Consider the following 22,331-nt stretch of genomic DNA (forward strand, 5'->3'; position numbering starts at 1 on the left):
TAATTTTCAAGAACTAAATTCATACCTTGTTGATTTTAAATTGTCAGGCACAAGCTATCAACAGCTGCTTCGTTCAGCTGTATCATGTATGGTTTGGAAATGGTGTATTCCTGTCTGCTCATTTCACATGCCATTTGTCTGAATCAGTCTTTATCAAATGTCTCACGTTTCCCCTTTTCTCCTCGTTCTTTTAGATTCCTTCCTGGACAAGGACTGGTACTATACCCACAAATAGGAGACAAACTGGATATTATATGCCCAAAAGTGGACTCTAAAACTGTTGGCCAGTATGAGTATTATAAGGTTTACATGGTTGATAAAGACCAAGCAGATAGCTGTACTATTAAAAAGGACAACACACCTCTACTCAACTGTGCCAAGCCAGATCAAGATGTTAAATTTACCATCAAGTTTCAAGAGTTCAGCCCTAACCTCTGGGGCCTGGAATTTGAGAAGAAAAAAGATTATTACATTATATGTAAGTACAAGTTGGCATTTGTTTATTCTTTTTCTTTGTTATGTATGTACATTGTATGCAAGTAAAGAAGTTGCCTGGGTTTGTATTGTTTTTTCTTTTAAAATATTTTCTTGGCAACTTGTTTTCAACAACATACCTAACATCCCCTGCTGCATCTGTAGGGCCTGCCCTCTCTCTTTTTCAGGCTTGTATACAGTCACTATAGATCATACAATTATGCTTATAAGGGCTTCTCATAATAGCTTTGGGTACTGACTAAGCGCCAAATGGCTATATCCTTGCTCACATAGTACATTACAACATGAGGAGTCCCACTGAAGTCAGTGGGGCTTCTTGCAAGGTAATATTCTACCAATTGTGAGTTAAGGTATCCAAACCTGGCCTCAGCCAAATCTTATTAAAGATTATGACCTAGACCCTCAGCGAGTGTACAATGACATAGTTCCCTCGACTTCAGCGGCACTGTGCCAATTTACACCAGCCAAGGATTTGGCCCTCTAACATTAAGGTCAAAGTATCTCATTCAAAGCCTTGCAGGCATTCCATCTTTCTCTGGAGAACTGAGCAGAGATCATCTGCTAGTAGGAGTTGGGCATACTCCAGAAAGTCCATTTCCTGCAATTACAGGTAGGTTGCACATTGGTGGACCTTGGTTCTTCCCATCTTTTTCTTTGTGTGTTTATCTTTGAAAACTGAGCCCCTGAAAGAAGCTGCTCTTGATATTTTTTAAATTTGTAATAAACATAGATCATTTAAAAAACATACACAAAAACAAGGAAATTGAGTGTTAAAGGGAAACAAATAATAAAAATAAAGTGGATACGTGCTCCTCTATTACATACATATTCATATGGACTGTTTCTAGTAATTTCATTATACTTAAAAATATGTAATAAATCACTGGGAAATATGTAACCAGTCAGTGTAATTAAAATGTGAAATAATCATAGAATTGATTAAATGACAAATGTGGGAGTTTTAAAATGCAGTTTGTTGATGGTGTCAGGCTCTGTCTAAAAAAAGAAAACCCACCAGTCTACTAAAGTAGGTGCAAAAGAGCCTGATGCTGTAGTCTTTAACTCAGGCGAAGCGCCCATTGAACTTTGCCTGAGTAAGGACTGCAGGATCAGATGAAAATGTGACAGTTCCTAATGAAAATGTGGAACATAAACATGTCCATTTATACACAAATAGCTGGCTTTAAGGGTGAAATATTTCAGTTATTTAATGCTAGTTTAGGAAAAAGTCCACAGTAGACCAGATATAATGGAATAAATGTCACCATTATAACTCGAGAATTATGGGCACAAATGAAACCTTCTGATAGGCTGTCAGGTCTGTCATATGTGAGTCAACAATTCTCTGGGTAAATCCATGAGTATGACTCATTTTCTTTATTTTTCTATAATTTCATTATAACAATAAGACATAATAGATATTGCCTTTCCTGGAGGATTATTGCATTCTTTGGTTGGTAGAAGTCGCTTGACCTGCTGCCTTATTCCTCAGAAACCATACTAGATTTTCAATAATACCTTACTGCCTAACAACATGGCCTGCCACACTTACTGCTTATTGTGATATCAACAAAAGGCCTACCTGGTATTATGCTGGCAGTGCTCTTAAGCACCATGGCCCAGATTCTCAAATATATCTAGTCACCTAACTAGTTAGGCAATTAAATATCTTTGAGGATCTGGGCCCAGGGGTCTGATTTTCAGAAGTGCTGAGCACCCACTGCCCGCAGCTGAAGCAATGGGCCTGTGAGCATTCAGTAGCTCTGAAAATCAGGTATCGTGGAGCTGAAACTCCCTTCTTTTCTGTGGTTCAGAGGTAGGCAGTGGGCCTGAGTCAAATTTTAGTTGTGCCAGTTTTACACCAGGGTAACTCCACTGAGTTTGTTAGCGCTCCTCCTGATTTACATCAGTTAAGCAAAACCAGAATCAGGTCTAATATTCATCAGATGAGTGAACCCAGGGGAGCAGAGCTAGGAAAATCCTTTGGAATTTGGCTGTACAATGCTGCTTTCATTAATGCTACTTGGAGCAGTGTTAACGTCTGCTCCACAGCTTCTGCACTCCTTGGAGGGAAGGTGATAACTGGCTAAGAATGCGGGAATCAGTGACAATGTTGCCCCCAACAGTATTGCCAATCCCAAATGTTTGGAAATCACAAGACCCCAAAATTACTTAAATCATCAGATTTTGAAAATAATAAATGCTTTTTTTTCTTGGACTTCTATTTTTTGAGGCTTCAGGGTTCATGTTTTCAAGCCTTTTTCCCACAATCATGAGGGCTTCTTTTCTGAAAGCTGAAATTCTCACATATTCTCACATGCCCATGGGAGCTGAGCAAAATACCACATACGGTGCGAGTTAGTACTGCTGCACCAAGCTAGCCTCGCTGCTGAGGGCAAAGGCAGAGATTAGAAAGGGCATGGTCAGCTGGGCAGGAGCAAGGACTTGGCCTTTCTGCCCCATGGCTTATCCCACCCTTAGCCTGCCCTATTCAGGCCCACTCTGTCCAAGAAGTTCCCCCTGGCCAGAAACTTGAAGAGAGATGCTCTAGGCTGTTACAGTCAGGGATGCTCCAAGTGGGAGCTCTATAATTAGAGTATTCCAGGCCTCTAACCACAGAGAGCCAGCTTGGAGGACTCTCACCACAGAGATGTTGTAGAACATAGTCCTCCAACCTACCCATGGTCGGAGACCTAGATCTAGGGCTAGAGCAATGCTGGACCATAACTAGGGAATAGCAGGCAGAGCTCACTTCCCATCCCAGTTAGTTTGCAAAAGATAAGGGATATCCAATTAGGGATAGCTGGCAAGGCAGAGAATGACTAGCTGATGGTAGGAAGCAGCCAGATCCCCTCCAGATCAGGGCAAGTAGCCCAACCACAGCCCCTTCCTGGGCTAGGACAAAGAACAGCCAGGGACAGTGCCTCAAAAAGAAGCCAGTTACTTAAACACCAGCCCAGAGATATGCCAGAGCCAGCTAAGAGCTCAGAAATTCCCAAGTCCATAAAGCTTATTCCCTGATATAGCCCTGTCAGAAGTAAGTACTGGTAATCAAGATATTTGCTGTCAATTATGTAAATAACATAGTGCATATTTATTATCTATGCAAATTAGGATACAAATTATTTGCATAAACTCCAGATTCCTGAATCTTCAGCTTAACAGGTGCTCAGTTCCTCTGGAAGAATGCATTGAGTTATCTATTGTATGAGAGACTCGAATATTTTGTTGTAATATTTCCCCTTCTGTGTGTGTTTTTTGCATTGCATTTTTGACAGTATGTTCCCATCTGACATTGTCTGGTTTGGAAGCACTGTAAGACTCTAGCATTCTCTAGACTAAGTGTGACCAGATGAATCATGGGAATCATGATCTTGGGAGGGAGGTTTATGGAGCACAACCTCTCTTGAGAATTGACTGTGGCTTGATCCATAAAATAGGATCCTGGCAATGATGATGATGGCACTGCTAATAGTGAAGTGGGTAGCGAAACACCATTGTACCACGTGCCATAAGGGAAAGGTGAAGTTAAATCCATTTTTTCCCATGGCACTTAGACATTTTGGTAATGGAAATATAAGAGAGAGATCTTCATACCCACAATACCCCCCAAAAGTCTGACTATGGGCTTGTCCACACGATGCTTTAGTCTGCACCAGAGGGGTGTAAATTCTAGTGCACACTAGCATGTCAGGGGCCTGTGTGGACCCTGCTAGTACACACACAAAGTGCCCTAATATGCATTAATGTAGTGCTATTTGAAATTGGATTACATTAATGTGCACTAGGAAACTTCTAGTGCATGCCACCAAGGTCCATACAGGTCAATTACTTTGCAACACGCTAGTGCGCACTAGCATTTGCATCCTCTGGTTTGGACTAAAGTACCATGTAGACAAGCCCTATATAAAGGTAGGGATGCAGTTTTTCTCCATTAAATAATTATATGTAAAAAAAATGACCTCACAAACAAAAGGATTCTTTAAAATGCATTAGAAAAGAAAGGGTATTGGAAGCTAGCCATTCTCACATTGAGTTGTACATTAACCTGCAATTAATCCAGTGCATTTCTGTGGGACTTACTGATAGAGTTAGGTACAACTCAGTGTAAGTAAGAGCATCAGAATCTGGTCTGAAGAGTTAATGCTGCTAATGGCAGTACTGGAAAGATGATGTTGCATAATATTGTGAAAATGAATAAACTGCAATAGAATAATGTCCTTACTTTTCCTTACATTGCTATCATCAATTTTTGGTTCCTTGGAAATTACAGTAGAACCTCTGCGTTATGAACACCAGAGTTACAAACTGAGCAGTCAACACACCTTTTTTGAAACCAGAAGTATGCAATCAGACAGCATCAGAGACCAAAAAAAAAAAAAAGCAAACACAGTACTGTGTTAAACATAAACTACTAAAAAAAAAGGGAAAACAGCATTTTTCTTCTGCATAGTAAAGTTTCAAAGCTATATTAAATCAATGTTGAGTTGTAACTTTTTGAAAGATCAATCATAATGTTTTGTTCAGAGTTACAAACATTTCAGAGTTACGAATAACCTCCATTCCCAAGATATTTGTAACTCTGAGGTTCTACTGTAGTAGATCTATTTCTGTATTATCTGATTTCTTTCCAACAGAGCTGGGTGAGGTCAAATGTAGTTGAGATCTGAGATGCATTCACATTAGATTACCCTAAAATATACAGTTATTTAACTAGCATACCCTAATTCCCTAAGGAAATCTGTAATTAAATGCATGGAGATAAATCGTTCCCTTCAATGTAAATATCCATGAGAAGGACAAAGATAGGCAGAAAACCGCAGATTTGAGCTGTGGAGTTTCCACTAAACCATCTCATCATGTGTTTGCTACTCTGTGTAGGCAGGAGATGTGACCCTCTACTCCTTGTATATCCCAGTATGCACAGGAAAGCTCTGTGATATTAGGATATTCACAGAAGGCTGGGTCTTCATGCAGAGGCCCAGTACCTCCAGCAGGCCCAACCTTCCCTAGGTGGAAGGGGAGATTTTTTTAAGGTGGAGCAAGATTACATACAATAAAATACAAAATCATCTTAGTTAGGGAAGTTATTATGAGTTTAAAGGAATTGATGCCAAAACCACTAGGGTAGGGGTTCTCAAACTGGGGGTTGGGACCCCTCAGGGGATTGCAAGGTTATTACATGGGGGGGTCGTGAGCTATCAGCCTCTACCTCAAACCCTGCTTTGCCTCCAGTATTTATAATGGTTTTAAATATATTAAAAAGTGTTTTTAATTTTTAATTTATAAGGAGGGAGGGTTTCATTCAGAGCTTGCTGTGTGAAAGGGGTCACCACTGCACTAGGGGAAATCCTGGCCCAACTGAAGTCAATGGCAAAACTCCCATTAACTTCAGGAGGATTATGATTTTATATAGTGACTTTTCTCTGGCTCTGTCCCCTTTCCAGCCAGCCATGTCTTCAGCCCCAGAATCTGCAGAGCCCCAAATACACGATTTAGCTTGGAGGGGCTTCCATGAAGTTGGAGAAAGAGACTGTCATTTTTGTTCAGATCACCACCACCCACATAGTAGAATTGTAGCGAAGGGAGCACGTTTTCTGTTGATCTCCTCCGTTCTGTGGCATAAAGCAAAGGGAATGATATGGTCCAAAGTCTTTAAGAAACTGACTATGAAGCACTAAATTGCCATATTCAATGTAATCACTGCGTTTTAGAAATTTGAAAAATAAATTTTATTCCTCAATAGAGAATGCTTGAGACCCAAGGAGTGACTGCAGAATGCCCCTAGGAAAGGTTCCACTGAACCCTCAGGTCTGCCGCCGACCTCATTAGCTCCGTTTACTGTTAGATGATCATTTGCTTTGACACTAGCAAAGTGGAATATGCGGCTTTCCTTAAATGTTTTTTGTCAACTTTTTCAAGTGACCCATTTATGTAATTGGCCTCTGGCTTAAATTGTTAAAAAATCTTTAATCCCACACTGATCTAAAAGGTTGGACTGGCTAGCAGAACTAGCGCTCAGAGAAGTCTTTTAATAGCGGGGTGGCTTTTAAGATCTAAACATTCATTCTGAATCTTTAGCATTAAGTGGATTTTTAATAAAACCATAAGGCTTTTATGCTATCAGTTTGTCATTCTGTTACAATTAAAAGGCAATAACTGTCAAAGAAAAAACACATAAAAAGACTGTACAGATTGTGTCCTGAAATATGGCCTGCTTGGCAGGAGTAAATCTTTTTGCACGATCAAGCAGCTTTACATTAACATTTTATTTTATTTTTGTATTCTGACAAAACAATTTTTAATCCTCAGCTAGTCAGAGTGGCTGAAGATTCTAATGCCTCTTACACAGCGTTCTCAGTCTGTAATACTTGGAACCTGCAAAAGAGCTCACAAGAGCACTTTCGAATACCCAAAAGAAACTAGCACAGATGCCATTATTAAATGTTTTTAGTTTAAATGGCACAAAGCTGCACAAAACCTATAGACTTTCACTCCTTCTCCCATTATACAAAGTCATTCATAATTTTATTGCAGATCATACATTTGTAGCAATTTAATGTAATTTGTATTTTTTCCAGGAGGCAAAGCCCATGTATTAAAAGCCACCTTGACTCTGGCTATACATGAAGTACATTCTTTCTTCCTTCCTCGTCCTACTTCTCTTCCTCAGACAATTAAATGATTTACCTCCAACTCTTCTTAGTGTAAAATGATATCCAAAGGTCAGTCTTTGAGTTTGTTTAGAGTTTTCTAAGGGATATATCAACAACACTCTTAACTCTTGTTGAACTAAATCTAAATACAATTCATACAAATAATAATATTGGAGACAGAGAAAAAATCAGTGCCTGTACAGCTTCAAAATCTTGACAGTGTCTAAGACCTGAAGGACTAATGTAGTCACAGTCCATTGGGATTTTTGTCCCAGACCACACAGGGTCTGTAAGAGAATAAGATTATTTTAGATTGATGGTCTTTGTTCATATTCAGTTCCATTACCTAGGCAATACTGACAGTTTATCTCATTTAAAGCTAGACAGAGGTACTACAGCAGGAAATCTGTAAGTACCACTTCTCTGTTCCCAAGGGCAGTAAATGAAAGAACAAGATTGCTCTGATTGTTAGTAGGATGGGAGCCGGTGAGAAAAAAAAATTATATGCAAAGTGGATATGTAAGCAGACAGGAAATGAAGAATGATTGCTTAGAAGTGAAGAAAGAATTATTTAAGAATTGCTCAAAATGAAACTGCTTTTAATATTTCATAGGATACAGTTTAGTATTTTCAGCCACTATTTATTTATAGCAATTTTTTTTTAGTTCACTTAGCTTTATAAATGATTTAACAATACTGGAGATGTAGTATACGCACGAAGGAAAACAATTTCCTTGCTAAGGAGTCTTTATTTATTCATCATGCAGATTAGCATTAAGAGAGAATTGAAATGCTTTTAAAAAAAATAACTTAAGCCCAGATCCTGCCAAGACTTATGTACATGCTTAGCTTTAGGTGCATGAGTAGTTCCATCGACTTCGGTAGGATTACTCAAGTGTAAAATTAAGCATATGCGTAAGTCTTCGCAGGATCAGGGCCTTAGGGTTTATTCTCGTGCTGCAGGATCTGAGTAACTCTCACTAAATCAATGGGACTTAACTTGTCTCGCAAGGTGAAAGAGTAGGTCCCTTAATTAAGATCCAGTATATTTATTAACCTAAAACAAGAAACACACTTACATTTATTCTATATTTCTGTTGATGCATATTTATCTATCAAGTGGGATGAGCGGTCTTATATATTGTACTGTTGTTTGTATTATATTATTTTTATTGCATAGTATGTATTTATAATTAATGGAACGGGAGCCCAGAGAATTGCGTAGGCATCTACAGAAATGTTTATGAATCTAAAAAATAAATAATATATTAACATAACTATCAAAAATCATTTCCCTCCTTACTTAGACCCTTCCCAGCCTGGGGTCAGAAATGCATTTTTCCAGAATATACTTTCCCTGGCTAGTGTAGAATTTTTTGTCTGAGAACTGCACTAGACAAAATGTATTATCGAATAGAAATGGCTGAAAAACAGGGTGAAATTTGAGTGAAATTGTTTGCGAAATTCCATCTCTGGTTTTAGTCAGCATTGGAAATTTTGATGAAAAAATGATCAATGTTTTGATTTCTGACCAGCTCTGCTATAAACAAGGGCCACACCTTAGTTTCTGCTTTCAGTCCAAAAGAAATCAATACAAATACTAATGTGAGTAAAATGAGCAGAATTTGGCCTTAGGTAGTCTATAACAGGGGTTCAGTAGTTCCTTCTTCACAGTGTTCTCGGAAATTATACTAGAATCCTACTTGCAAAAACTGTTTTAAAAACATGGTTAGAGCTTTAATTGCTAATAGGCTAATCTGTTTCTGATGCACTAGTTGATGACACCATAAGCAACTAAAGTGCAGGAAAATACTCATCTTTATATGCTTGTGATGTTTGAACTGCTGCAGAGAAAATAAAGAGCTCTGAACTCAGGTCCTGGCAGGTAAGTTGAAAAGTAATTGATTTTCAAATATTTTGTGTTAGCATGCAAATGCATTTGTAGGCCACAATCCAGCAATCAGACCCATTGGTGCAGACCCATTGAAACCCCATTGACTTGAGTGGAGATCTACATGGGTGCTGGCATCTGCCCCAGTAGCTCTAATTGCAGGACCAGGGCCAGACTCTAACTGATTTGTGACCTTAGAACAAATGAAGTTCAAAGATGAATTGAAAATTATTTTTTTAGGAATAACTGTTGCTTTAAAATTGGACTAACATATTTTTTATTTAAAATATCTATCCTCCTATCCAGTCATAGGTATGTGTCAAAATTTTCAAACTTGGGTGTTCAGAATTAGGCAGTTGATGCTTAAATCCATAGTTTGACTCCTAAGGGTTTGTCTACATTAGAACCTTTGTCGATAAAAATTTTGTTGGTCAGGGTGTGAAAAAAACCACAATCCTGACCAACATAAGTTTCACAGACAAAAGCGCTGATGTGGACAGCACTATATTGGCAGGAGATACTCCCCCACTGACATAGCTACCCGCCGCTCATTGGGGGTGGTTTAATTATGCCGGTGGGAGAGCTCCCTCCTGTCGGCATCGAGCAGCTACACGGGAGACCTTACAGCAGCGCAGCTGTAGCGATATAGATGTGCCACTGTAAGGTCCATAGTGTAGACATAGCCTAATTAAGTAAAAATGGTCTGATCTCCAGAAGGGCTGAGAACCCACAGTTCCTGCTGAAGTTAATGAGAATAACAGGCACGCAGGACCTTTAAAGGTCAGGCCACTTTGATTTAAGTGCTGCACCCAAGGGTACGTCCAGACTACCCGCCGGATCGGCGGGTAGCGATCTATCTATCTATCGGGGATCGATATATCGCATCTCGTCTAGATGCGATATATCGATCTCCGAACGCGCTCCCGTCGACTCCGGAACTCAACCAGAGCGAGCGGCGGATGCCGAGTCGACGGGGGAGCTGCGGCCGTCGATCCCGCGCCGTGAGGACGGGAGGTAAGTCGAAATAAGATACGTCGACTTCAGCTACACTATTCCTGTAGCTGAAGTTGCGTATCTTACATCGCCCCTCCCCCCCAGTCTAGACCAGGCCCAAGTTTGAAAACTTGGACCCTGATCTGTACGATGATGGTTTATAGTTCTAGACACAGACACATACATACAACAATCACAACGGTACTTAACTTCTGATTAGCTTTGCCAAGTGCAAAGCCATTCAATAGTATCATAATTGATCTAAGTACTAAGGTGCCAAACTGTGTGTTGCTGAAGGATAGTTAGATGATGTAAATAGCTTTTTGTGTTTTGCAATAAAGCATGCTTTTGTTGTGCATGATGTAAAAGCAGGAGATGAAGGTATTCTTTTATTGAAGCAAACATGTGGAAAATTGCTCTAGATTGTTATAGTATAGAGCATCTCCCCTGAAAGGAATGAGGTTCATCTGTAGGGCAAACTCTAACTGTGTCACTTTATTGGGGTTACTGCTGGACTCTACACGGTCAAAGCAAATAACGTCATGTCCATCTAAACTATTATAAGCATGAGAGTGGCACATTTTCTCATCTGTAGTGTTATATTCTAAACTGTCACTAGGCATTAACTCAATCACTGGTGAAGTCCTACCACCTAGAGATGAACTCTGCCTCAAAATGATGTTTTCCACTTCACTGCCACTCGTATAGCAATTACTGGGTCATTAATATCATTGCATGCAATTAGTGACAGTAGAATGAGCAAGAGTGGGCTTTTTATTTTGTTTTTTGTTTATTTAATATAAACATTTTACTATAACCTTTTCTCATCCAAGGGCTTCAGTCATAAACCAGAGAGATTTTAAAGACAGATGCAGATTCGAAAAGGAAGCTGTTGAGTTTGCGTGCTATAGAAAATATTTTCCTGTATAATATTAAAGCTCATGGTCTTGTTTCTAGCCAGCCTGTTTGTCATTAGGGACAATCAATGTAACCTGAATGCTAACTAATTCTATTAGTTCTGTTCAGCTGAACTGTTAAGCAAAGCTCATTGTGGCAGTAGGGAGGCATTTCTTTCTACCCATGTGGAGTTTTTGCCAGCAGAAAGAAGGGCAAACTGTGTAAAATATCTGTTCCTGTCTGATGAAGTTAACTATCCAGTAATCTGCTTTAGAAACAAGTTATAAAGTGAATACATTTTAATTAGCAGGTTTACATCTGCTATACAGTTTAGTTCACCACTCACATAAACATAATTTGTTTGTATAAACTGTAGGAAACCATGTGTGTGGTAGACATGCGTAGCTGGATCACTATGGCAAAAAGACAACATTTCCTAGAGTGTTCTTCATGAGAACCATTTAACGGAAATAATGTTGGAAAAAAATTAACTCTAATGAAAGATCTTAGAAGTATAAATAATATTTTTTAGCAATAAAGCCTTGAGGGCTGTTCTCTTTAATTGGCTCTGAACCTTTACAACTCATTTTAAGACACTTGAAACAATAATAGTTTTTGGTGGGGAGGAGGAGGTAGTGATTATGGAGGACACAAGCAAATTACTCCATATCACCTCATACATTTGTCCAATATCCGTAAATAGGAAGGGAAGCAATTTAGGTCTGATCCTGCTTCAGCTGCAGTCAAAGGGGGTTTTGCCATTAACTAAAATGTGACCAAGATCATGCATTACTGACATCACTATTTGAACTTCATAAGAAAGAACAGATATTTTGGGCTGAGCATGGGTAGGTACTTGTAGTCTTGTCATTCTCTGTTGCATTGCTGTGGACAATGACAGGTGGAGCCTGTGTTTTACAAAGACAAGATGTAGTTCTGGATCTTTTGGGCTTTCACGTGGTTACCTCACTTCACCCATGGTATCCACTAGTCTGGAGATGAAAGTGATACTGCCTTTCTCTTCAAGATTGACAGGAGGAAGCAAATAAATTTAGAGCTCACAAGCAGCATCGGGCTCAGCCTCATTGAATGCCACTTCCCTTAAAAGGAAAGATGTAAGTTTAATAGTAATAATAATTAATAATAAAGGGTCCAAGTCTGCCACCCTTACTCAAGTTGTGTAATAGCATATGCCATTTGAATAAGTGGCATTATTCACTGACTAAGGGTTGTGAATAAGGGTTGCAAAATTGGCATGTAATTTATTCCCCTACCTGCAGGTATATACATATGTGCTAACTTGACTCAGTGGGGCTACTCATATGCTTAAAATTATGAGTGGGTGTCAGTATTTCCAGTGTCAGGGCCTAACTTTGGTACCTTTTATGGATACAGTTTGGAAGCTGATTCCTTGTTTAAACAAAGCTTAGATTCAGTAGATTTTTTAAAAATGTGTGTTAATATTAATCTGATGATCATTGTAACTACAAGCAAAAGTAAACTATCAGCAATCTGTAGGTAATTAAAATAAACAGATTTTATCCCCACTGTAAAATGCCTTGCAGCCCATCAAGCAACGTGCCTGCTGACTTACCCGTTCTTTGGTTAACTGATCTGAATGAGTTTTTTTAGTTGTTCCAGACTCATGAAGATCTGGCATTGCTGCTGGGTGAAAAAGGCAAATATAATTCTATTTAATTAAAACACTCTTTATATCTCCTCAGCTGCCTTGTCCATCATCCTGGCTGTTCTAGAAACAACTTTCTTGATTTGTGCTTATTTTGGTATGTGGTTCTTAGTGTTCTTAAACCTGTCTCGTAAATGTAGATAATTTATGGGAAAGAATTATTTATTTGGTGCTTTGCTGAGAAAGTCTTTAAAAAGACCAAAAGTGAATGAAAGCAGCTAGAGTACACATACAGGATGCTGTGGCAAAGGAATTTTCTTTTATTAAAAAAAGCCATGTACTTAGTGATCCTGTGAGCACATATTAGTTCAAGTATACCTTTTCAATAAGAATAACTTCTTATTACTGTTGGATCTACAGTTGGCTTTTTTTTATTGCTGCTCTTGGGTTTTTCTGTTCCTTTTTCTATCTTCAAGAATAGCATTGGGTGAAAGCTGGATAAGAGATTTATAGGATTTTGATTTTATTTAACTGTAATGGTAAGAACCCAAATTTCAAAGGCCTAGATAGTGACTTAAGGTACAGTTCTGAGCAAGAGGTGGCACACAGAACTCACTACCCCAGGAGTATCCCTCGGAGGCTTTGTACCTCAAATAGACCCTTCTAAGTCACAATTCCTTCCCTGCTTGGCCCTTACTCTGGCCTACACCAGCAGCAAATTACAACAACCTCTGTGTCTGCAATGGTTCCTTTGTGCTGTTCCTCACACTAGGTGGCTGCAGAGCCCAGGCTGCACCCGTTCCCCCACCTAACTTCTCAAAGGGAGGAAGCAGGCACTCAGCCGTGAGCGCTTGCTCATCTCTGCATGCCCAGACACAAGGTCTGAGAAGGCGGCGCTGGCATGTTGGGAATGGGTGTGATTTTACTTCCCTCGGTGGGTGGGTGTAGTCCATGTCACAATCCAGCCTTGAAGTAAATTGGTTACAGACTTTTTTAGGCCGAAGGACATGTCACTAATGTGGCCTATTTTGTAGCTTAAAAAGCATGGAAGTATTTGTAACTGTGACAGATATAAAGGTAATTGTGACAGATACAAAGGCCTAAGACTTTGTTGTAGTAGCATTTTCCTAGAAGTAATGGTGGTGAAGTTTTTAATTTTGTACTGTATATCTTTAAAAGTGAATGAGCCTTGATTTTTGTGACTTTGCCTTCATTTCTAATCTCTTTGTGAATGAAAAGCTATATAGAGGCACAAATCCAGAAGCTTAATTCTCCATCTGATTAGAGCAAAGTCACCAACCTGATTGGTTGAAAACAGCCAAAGATCCATGGAGCGGCTTAGCCTCCTGGGAGGCCGAGTAATAACAATCAAATGAAGACATATTAAAATGTAATATTACTTCCTCTCCATGGGGACTGTATAAAAATCATAGCCAGGAACTATTCTTGTCTGCTGATTCTGTTTCAGTCACTGATTCCCTGCCTCTGCATTTATGGCTAATGCATTTCACACAATAAACAGAGATTGTGAAGTTTTAAAAGCAAATAAATATGAAAGATCAAACACTGATTTATGACTTCCAGTGGCTTTTTATGTATTTTAAACCACAGAAGGCAGAACTAGAACTGGATGCTTTGGTCTGAATAATTTCATCACCTCCCATGTCAAATCAGGGGATATATTGAGAATGTATTTTACAATTACTGAATAGACATATTTCACGTTCCAAAAGCAAGAATTAGTCAGGTCTCTTTAACTGCCATTTCTTAAAAATCCAGTGACACAAATCTACAAAACACTTTGAGCCCAACCCTGTATTCCTTGCACTCTGACAACTCCTATGAACTTCAAGTAATTCTGGCTCAGGCCACTAGTATAGTGATCAAACATCAATTTCAGTTTATTGTTGAAAACGTGTTAGTCTTAAACTTTGGACAGAGACATTTGGGATTCATAGAGATTTAGGCATCTGTTTGTTTGTTTAAAGGTTGAGTATAGGCTCTTGCTTACCAACTGCCTCATTCTGCTTCTGACTGTAGTCAACAGAAGTTTTGCCATTGACTTCAGTGGCGCATGACTGGACTTCAGAAGCTCAGATGCACCTGTGTCATCCAAGGAGGGGAGGGAGGAGTAATGAATGCTGTTTTATCCAGTTAGCACTGTTGTGCTTATTTTCAGTTTACTGGAAGATGCTGGTGACATGATATAACAAACGTAGAGCCCAATCCTGAAAACACACCTATGAGCAACTTTGTTTAAGTATGTAATTTTTTGCAGGATTATATAGTTTTTCTGATGATAAATGTGACTGGTTGCCTGGGATAGACCACACTGAGAATGCCACACTCAGGACAGACTGCAAGAAACTGGGCAGACAATCCCCCAAAACTGGTGGTTTATTCTATAATTAGATTCACCAAACCAGTAACAAAGGTGCTTCTGTAGTAACACACTGGTTAACCAGAAGCCATACAAAGTCCCCTTTTAGTTCCAGTCCTTGGTTCCCATTCAGACAAACAGGTCTAAATATAGTGAGAGGTTACTGAAAACTCAGTTCACCATATATGAGGTTCTACCACTCCCAAGGGATCAGACACATGCCCCTTAGGTCAATATAAATCTCAGATGTTAGCCAAATATCATGCTGTCAGTCAATCCTTAGTAAACTAACTAGAGATTTTATTAACAAAAGAAAAGAAGAGAGTTATTGAATGGTTAAGGAATCATATACATAAAAGTGATTTTCAGTGTTCATAGATCAGGATCATAGCAATGATGGAATAGATTGCTGGCTTGTAAAAGTGTCTCTGGTAACTTCCAAAAGATTGGAAGGTCCTCAGTCCATAGTTCAGTATACTTCTTTTTAATTGTAAATCCACAGTCCAGAGAATTGAAGCAGGAATGAGGGAAAATGGAGATGTCTCAGATGTCTTTTATATCCTCTGACTAGGGTTGGTAGGTGTCCAGTTTTTGACTGGAAAGTCTGGTAAAAAAAGGGGACTTGTCAGTGTCCAGTCAGATGTACTGACTGGATACCAAAAGTCTGATTACCATTGGGGGGAGGCACCGGGTCATCAACCTGTGCCAGCCCCTGCTCAGCCGGGGCTGCCTTCTACCTGCATCTTGTGGGCAGGCAGGTGTCAGGCTGCAGCTCCTGTCCCAGTTCCGGAGCAGAGGGAGTCCAACAGGGGTGGTGGGGAGGTGGAGAGGATTGAGTGACAAGGATGGGGTGGGGGAGGGAGGAGAGCAGCGAGTGATGGGGGGAAGGGGAGAGGAATGAGTGGAGCAGGGCCTTGAAGGAAAAGGCAGAGCAGGGGCAGGGCCTCAAGGGAAGAGTTGGAGCAGTGGTGGGGACTTGGGGGAAGAAGCGAAGCGGGGCAGGGTCTCAAGGGAAGAGATGGAGCAGCAGGTGGGGCCTTAGGGGGAAGAGGCAGACCAGGGGGGTCCAGTTTTTAGTAATTAGAAAGTTGGCTACCCTACCTCTGCCACATGCATGGAAATTTACTGTCCCAATCAAAGCCCACAGACCCTGAGTATGGAAAGTTACTGACAAAGATGGAGTCTGAGGTCACATGTCCACATCACATGCCCTTACATATTTTGCTGAATCACAGGGGTGGCCATTGGCTCCTTGCTGTCTGAGGCATCCTCAGAAAGAGCTTTCTGAAGAATGTATTCTTAATGGCCTATCAAGCTTGAATAGCTTATTAGAGTCATAGACTTTAAGGTCAGAAGGGACCATCATGATCGTCTAGTCTGACCTCCACAGAATCTCACCCACCAACTCCTGTAATAAACCCCTAACCTATGTCTGAGCTATTGAAGTTCTCAAATCATGGTTTAAAGACTTCAAGGTGCAGAGAATCCTCCATTAAGTGACCCGTGCCCCACGCTGCAGAGGAAGGCAAAAAACTCCCAGGGCCTCTGCCAATCTGCCCTGGAGGAAAATTCCTTCCCGACCCCAAATATGGCGATCAGCTAAACCCTGAGCATGTGGGCAAGACTCACCAGCCAGATACCTAGGAAAGGATTCTCTGTAGTAACTCAGATCCCACCCCATCTTATATCCCATCACAGGCCATTGGGCATATTTACCGCTAATAATCAAAGATCAATTAATTGCCAAAATTGGGCTAGCGCATCATACCATTCCCTCCATAAACTTAACAAGCTTAGTCTTGAAGCCAGATATGTCTTTTGCCCCCACTGCTCCCCTTGAAAGGCTGTTCCAGAACTTTACTCCTCTGATGGTTAGAAACTTTCATCTAATTTCAAGTCTAAACTTCCTGATGGCCAGTTTATATCCATTTGTTCTTGTATTCATTTATTCATAATGGGCTGGCGAGACTGAATGTAAACTATGGCTGTGTCTACGGGAGACCTTACAGCTGCACAGCTATACCGATGCAGCTGCGCCGCTGTAAGATCTCCTGTGTAGCTGCTCTATGCTGGTGGGACAGAGCTCTCCCGTGGACATAATTAAACCACTCCCCAGTTAGGGGCGGTAGCTGTGTCAATGGAAGGGTGTCTCCCGCCGACATAGCGATGTCCACACCAGTGCTTCTGTCAGTGTAACCTATGAGCGACTTAAGTTTTACTGACAAAAGTGCTAGTGAAGGCATAGCCTACCTTGTTGATGTCACCCCAAGAACAAAAACATCTGAGATACAAATACCGAGCCAATATTCATAACTTCAGATACAGTGATGATACATGGATTTAACCAGCGTAATCATACTTGACAGATCGTAACTTTTCCATTGACACCTTACATGATACACTTTCTACAAGATTTGTTGCAATTGTATAACAGTGGTAGGAACAATGATACAAATGGTCATCTTCAAGCATACTGCATCATTTAATTAGAGCCTAATAAATTAAACATTCATTGCACTTTCTTCTTAGCATGACAATAGACTGTCAGATAAAATATTTGGAGCAAATGCTCCTAAAGCAGATCAGGCCTAGGCATAGAAAATGCACATTCTTTTTTTAAATAAACTGAGTGGAGAGTTTAAGATTTTGGTCCAATATTTTATAAACACACAAATCTCAGATTAGCAAGTGCACTTCAAAATATAGTTAATTATTTTTGTGATTTCATGATCATTACCTTTAATAATATCACAGAAAAAACCTTTATTAATTGTTTTAAAAAATTCTTAGGAATCAGGATGCAACATTAATGTAATTAGAACTCCAGGGACAGGGTTACCCACCTGAAGTGTGCGTGTGTGTGTAATGGAGGAGGTTTAGATCACTGGAGATGTAATTTTCACTCAGAGATCAAATACAAAGACAGCTGCAAGTGTTCTAGGAATATTTTGCACTTGTTCCCTTGTTTGACTTCTGCATACTACGCTTTTGACAGGAAACAGTGTTTTCTCTGGTATCCCATGTTATTTTTCTCTCTCAGTGAAAATCCTTCATCTTCTCGAATCTTAAAACTGTTTAAAACTGCCCCGTCTTCCTCCCCACACACTGGGATATGTGAGGTGATATCTTGACAGCCATAATGAAATTTTTCAAATAATGTCCTCCTCCAGCCTTGACTAATTGTTAGTTTAATTAAGGGGAGAAGCTGCTTTGCCTCTGGAATATACTTCACTGAATACTCCTCCTTCCACAGGATATGGTGTTCTCGCCCCTAAACTATAACATCAGCTTTCAGAAAACCCCTTGAAGGACAGTGGAAAAAGTGAATACTCCTGCAAATTCATTCATTCAGCATCAAAGCTATGAAAGCATTCTTTTAGTAAGCAAGCAAGGCAGTTTGAACTCTGAAAAGCACACATCAGCTTCGTTGTAATATTGGGCTATCTTGATGGAGACCGGGGATTTGTAATAGTTTTGCATTCCTATTGCCATCTTACTTTCCTTGTATTAGACTGAGGTTAAACTGTAAGTCTTCTAATTTTATTGTGGTCTCCAACAGTGTAGGTTAAATCAGACAGATTTTTAAAGGGTACTGATATTGAGAAGGGGCTGTACTCTATTCAATTAAAACCTGAGAATGTGGAGTTTAAAGTGATTGTGAATCTCTGTAGCCTAGATATAAAAAACAAAAAACAAAACTCACAAACAAAAAAAAAACCAAAATAAAGTCAGTGTTTATTAGCTGTACTCTCAGCTGATGCTCAGTTTTGATATTTCTATTTACTACTTTTTTTCCTGTCCTTGTGCCTGTACATTGGCAAATAGGTCATAAAAAACACTTTCAGCAAAGACACATTTGATTTATGTCCAGAACTAGTTCTTAGTATTGATTTTTTTTCCCTCTGGAAAACAAAACAAAAAAACCCAAAACTATATGTCTCCATTATTTTCTGAGTCTGGCAATGCAATGGCGCATTTCAGATCTGCTTTTATCTTAAATTACTTATTGTGGTGTGGGTTGTTGGGTTTTATTTTTTTCATTTTCAAAACTTTTTTAAAGCAAAGATTAGAAAGTTTCAGTAACTTTGTTTGTGATGATTGTGCGTGCAGTGAGGGAGGGGAAAACAAGATTAGTTGTAGAGGGGGGAAAAAAACGGGAGGGCCCAAATATAAGGAAAGGAAAGTATAGGAAAAGGAGTAACAAGTTGGAAATTTTATAGGGGTGGGGGGAAACAGGTTACACACAAAAGAGGCAGAAGTGGAAGAAAAACAAGAAGTGGATCACAGGGTAGGAAGGTAGGTTCAGTGTAAAGGGTATATAGCTAAGGAGAAGATTAAAGCAGAAAAAATATTAACATGGGACTGGGAAGACACTGTGAAGGAAGTAGGAAATACACATAAGCTATATTAAAAGCAAATCCCAGAGGAAGCTGAAAGGGAGGGGAAGGGGAACTGAAAACAAAGAGCTGGACAGTGTGAGGCCCTTGCTGAATTAGGTCCTCAGATGAAACGACTGAGTCTAGAGGAAGAAAAGTGCTGTTTAATATAAGCAGTCCATGGGAATCCCAACAAGTAATACAACTGGTATCTGTTATTTATTTTTTTGCATTAGGTGGTCTGGTATCAGTTGTGTGTGTGTGTGTGTTTTGGGAAATAAAGGGAAATGGACAAAACACTCATACAAATCATGAAATGAAGTAGATTTAGAATCATCCCCCATTATTAAATACTGCATTGTTGTTAATGTATCTGGTTAATCTGCAGTACTGTCTGTCAGGAGCATACTTATAAGGATGTGGCTAGTAAAGGATGCAATACATTGTAGTCCTAAGAATACAATACAGTATAGTATCAGTGTAGCATGGAAGAAAACTGATCTCCCCCTCTCCCCCCGAATATTGGTGATAGAGTAAAATCACGTAGACTCTGACTTGATTTGTATGAGTTCCCGAAGTGAGCTGTGCTTCGTACACAAATCAGATTGTAATACCAGCTAGCAGTGGGCTGCAAGTGGGTATGTGGAGTTCAAGCAAGCATACAGATAAGAAAGAACAATTTAAACATGGGAGAGACACTAATTTGTTTGTAGAAGCTGAAAGGTTTCTGTTAAAGTAGAACAGTTTTTAAAAGCCCTAAGAAAAAGAAGATTGTATTAAAAAAAAAAAAATACTGATTTCCAATCAGTGTGGAATCTCGGATTTCACCTTGTCTTTTGTATGTGCACATTTCCTTAAACAGGAGATCTGTCACAGAGGAAGCAGGTGTACTGTGGTGATTATTATGATGTTGCTTTAAAAAAAAAAAAGTGAATTAAGTACTTTGCTGCTTTGAGCCTGGCAGGGCTTCTTTTTCAGCTGACTCCATTACCTTTATTTGGAAGGTGATGCCATTTCATCCAGGGGCATAATAGAAAGTCAGTCAATTATGCATAGAAGAAAAGGTGGCTGAGTAAATTTGAAACCTGATAACTCATTCCAGTGTTTGTATATAATGTATGACTTACCGATGTATTCATTCTTTTGGCTTTCAACATTTCACAGCTTTTCCTAGGTCAACCTGAGCAACAAGAACAGATTCCAGTAGATTAAAGGACTCCCTGTTTTCAGGCACGCATATTCACATCACTTTGCCTACTGATTTCCTGAAATCTTTTTTTTTATTTTTCTTTTAATCAGCAACATCAAATGGGTCATTAGAGGGCCTGGATAACCAGGAGGGAGGGGTGTGCCAGACAAAAGCCATGAAGATCCTCATGAAAGTTGGACAAGGTAAAGACCATCTGCTGTTTCATGAAATCACTTTGATCAGTCTCAGTACCCCACTTAGTGTGCAGGCTTCTTTTAATAGCATAGAACAGAGTGCCAACTGAGTCTAGTTTGGTCATTCTTCCCTTAGATTTTGCGAGCAAAGCCTATTTTCTGTACCTAAGCTACTGACAGATTTCTACAAGAGGAGCGCTAATGTAATAAGATCTCTTTATTGTAGAGCTCTCTAGAAGGGAAGGACAGCCAGTAATAATGCATTTCAGTCATTTTTATTTGTATTTTAAAAACAAACCCACCACTTCACAGTTCATAATTATTTGGAATAAATGAAAGGAGGGAAGCTAATGTTTCTATAGTTTTTTTTTGTTATGAATTCTAACTACAGAAGAGGTTTCTGTTCATTGTCTCTTTATATATAGATAACCTATTGTGCAGAAAGAAAGAATTATTCTTCTAATTAGAAATTGGTTTAGGAGTCACTCAACTTGCTCAGTTAAACTGAAATGTCATCTGCAAAGCTTTTCTAGCCAATTACAGGAATCCCTATAGTTTCTGCAGATGGCCTCACAATCTAAACCTCTGAAAAAAATCAATTTTGCTTTAAAAGGAAAATTATATTCTTCTATCTCGTAGCCCTTTGCATAAAGAATCTTTTATTCAAAGCTAGTCTTATCTCATGATATATAGCAGCCTTATAAGATATACTTATCTTCAGTTGTCTAAATTGAAATCAATCATTTTTCTTTTGTACAGATCCCAATTCTGCTGGATCACCCCGTAATACTGGTCCAACTAAACGTCCCGAACAAGAAGCTGGTACCAATGGAAAAAGCTCCACAACGAGTCCATTTGTAAAGGATAATTCAGGTACACATCGGGATTTTTTGGTCTTGGGAAGTGCCATTTTAAGGGATTTTTTCCATTCCTTACATCATTATTTTAGCATTGGAATTTGTTAAAAGCAAATATTTGCATAGTGAGATCAAACAAAAATGTGTTCTGCTGCACCAGTGGATGGTAGCTAGAAGCTGTACATTTTGGCCATTGCACATATTGCCCCTATCCCATTTTGCAGTTGGAGTAAATTACATCTAAGAAAATCATTCATTTCCAGGAAAGTTTTTGGGTAGTAGTTTCTCTGAATAGCTTTACAGTGATAAGTGCTGACTTATGTTTAGTACCCTGGCAGATGAGAGAATATTTCTCTCTCTCTCTTCCCGTCTGATACATTATCAAATGGTTCTCAACAGCCATTTGTAAAGTTTATTTTAACGCATCTATAATTAATGCTCTAATCTCTTATCTAATCTTATAAAGTCTACAAATGACTGATTGATCCTAAATTTTAAAAGGGTTTTAAAAATGTATCTTTTTAATATGAGGAGCTCATGGTTTTCAGACCAATATCTTCAAACTGCTTTTCATGCTTTAAGTGAACAAAAAAAAAATAAACAAGGTCACTGTGAAAAATAGGAAATTTAGAATATTACAAAGCTAAACTGGTTATCAGTCGACTCTGGGTTTCACCAATGGCTTCAAGTCTGTCTTCGCTGGCTACATTATTTGCTACCCTGCTAATGAATCTTTGAGTTGGCAGTTGTCGAGCAGGCATCAGCAATTTTGTGCT

General features: G+C 39.3%; 1 protein-coding gene across 4 annotated transcripts in view; it reads left to right on the forward strand.

Annotated features, from left to right (window-relative positions):
• Positions 1–22,331, forward strand: part of EFNB2 (ephrin B2) — a 53,528-nt gene that overhangs the window by 26,827 nt on the left and 4,370 nt on the right. For 2 of the 4 annotated variants that reach the window (XM_005304996.5, XM_042844172.2), the window contains 3 exons: positions 195–478; positions 20,615–20,707; positions 21,458–21,571. In XM_005304996.5, the coding sequence (XP_005305053.1) occupies positions 195–478; positions 20,615–20,707; positions 21,458–21,571 (491 nt within the window). The remainder of the gene's footprint in view (positions 1–194; positions 479–20,614; positions 20,708–21,457; positions 21,572–22,331) is intronic. The other 2 variants (XM_042844171.2, XM_065581031.1) reach the window with 1 other exon arrangement.

The sequence above is a fragment of the Chrysemys picta genome, chromosome 1, assembly GCF_011386835.1.
Source record: "Chrysemys picta bellii isolate R12L10 chromosome 1, ASM1138683v2, whole genome shotgun sequence".
Taxonomy (NCBI): Eukaryota; Metazoa; Chordata; order Testudines; family Emydidae; genus Chrysemys; species Chrysemys picta.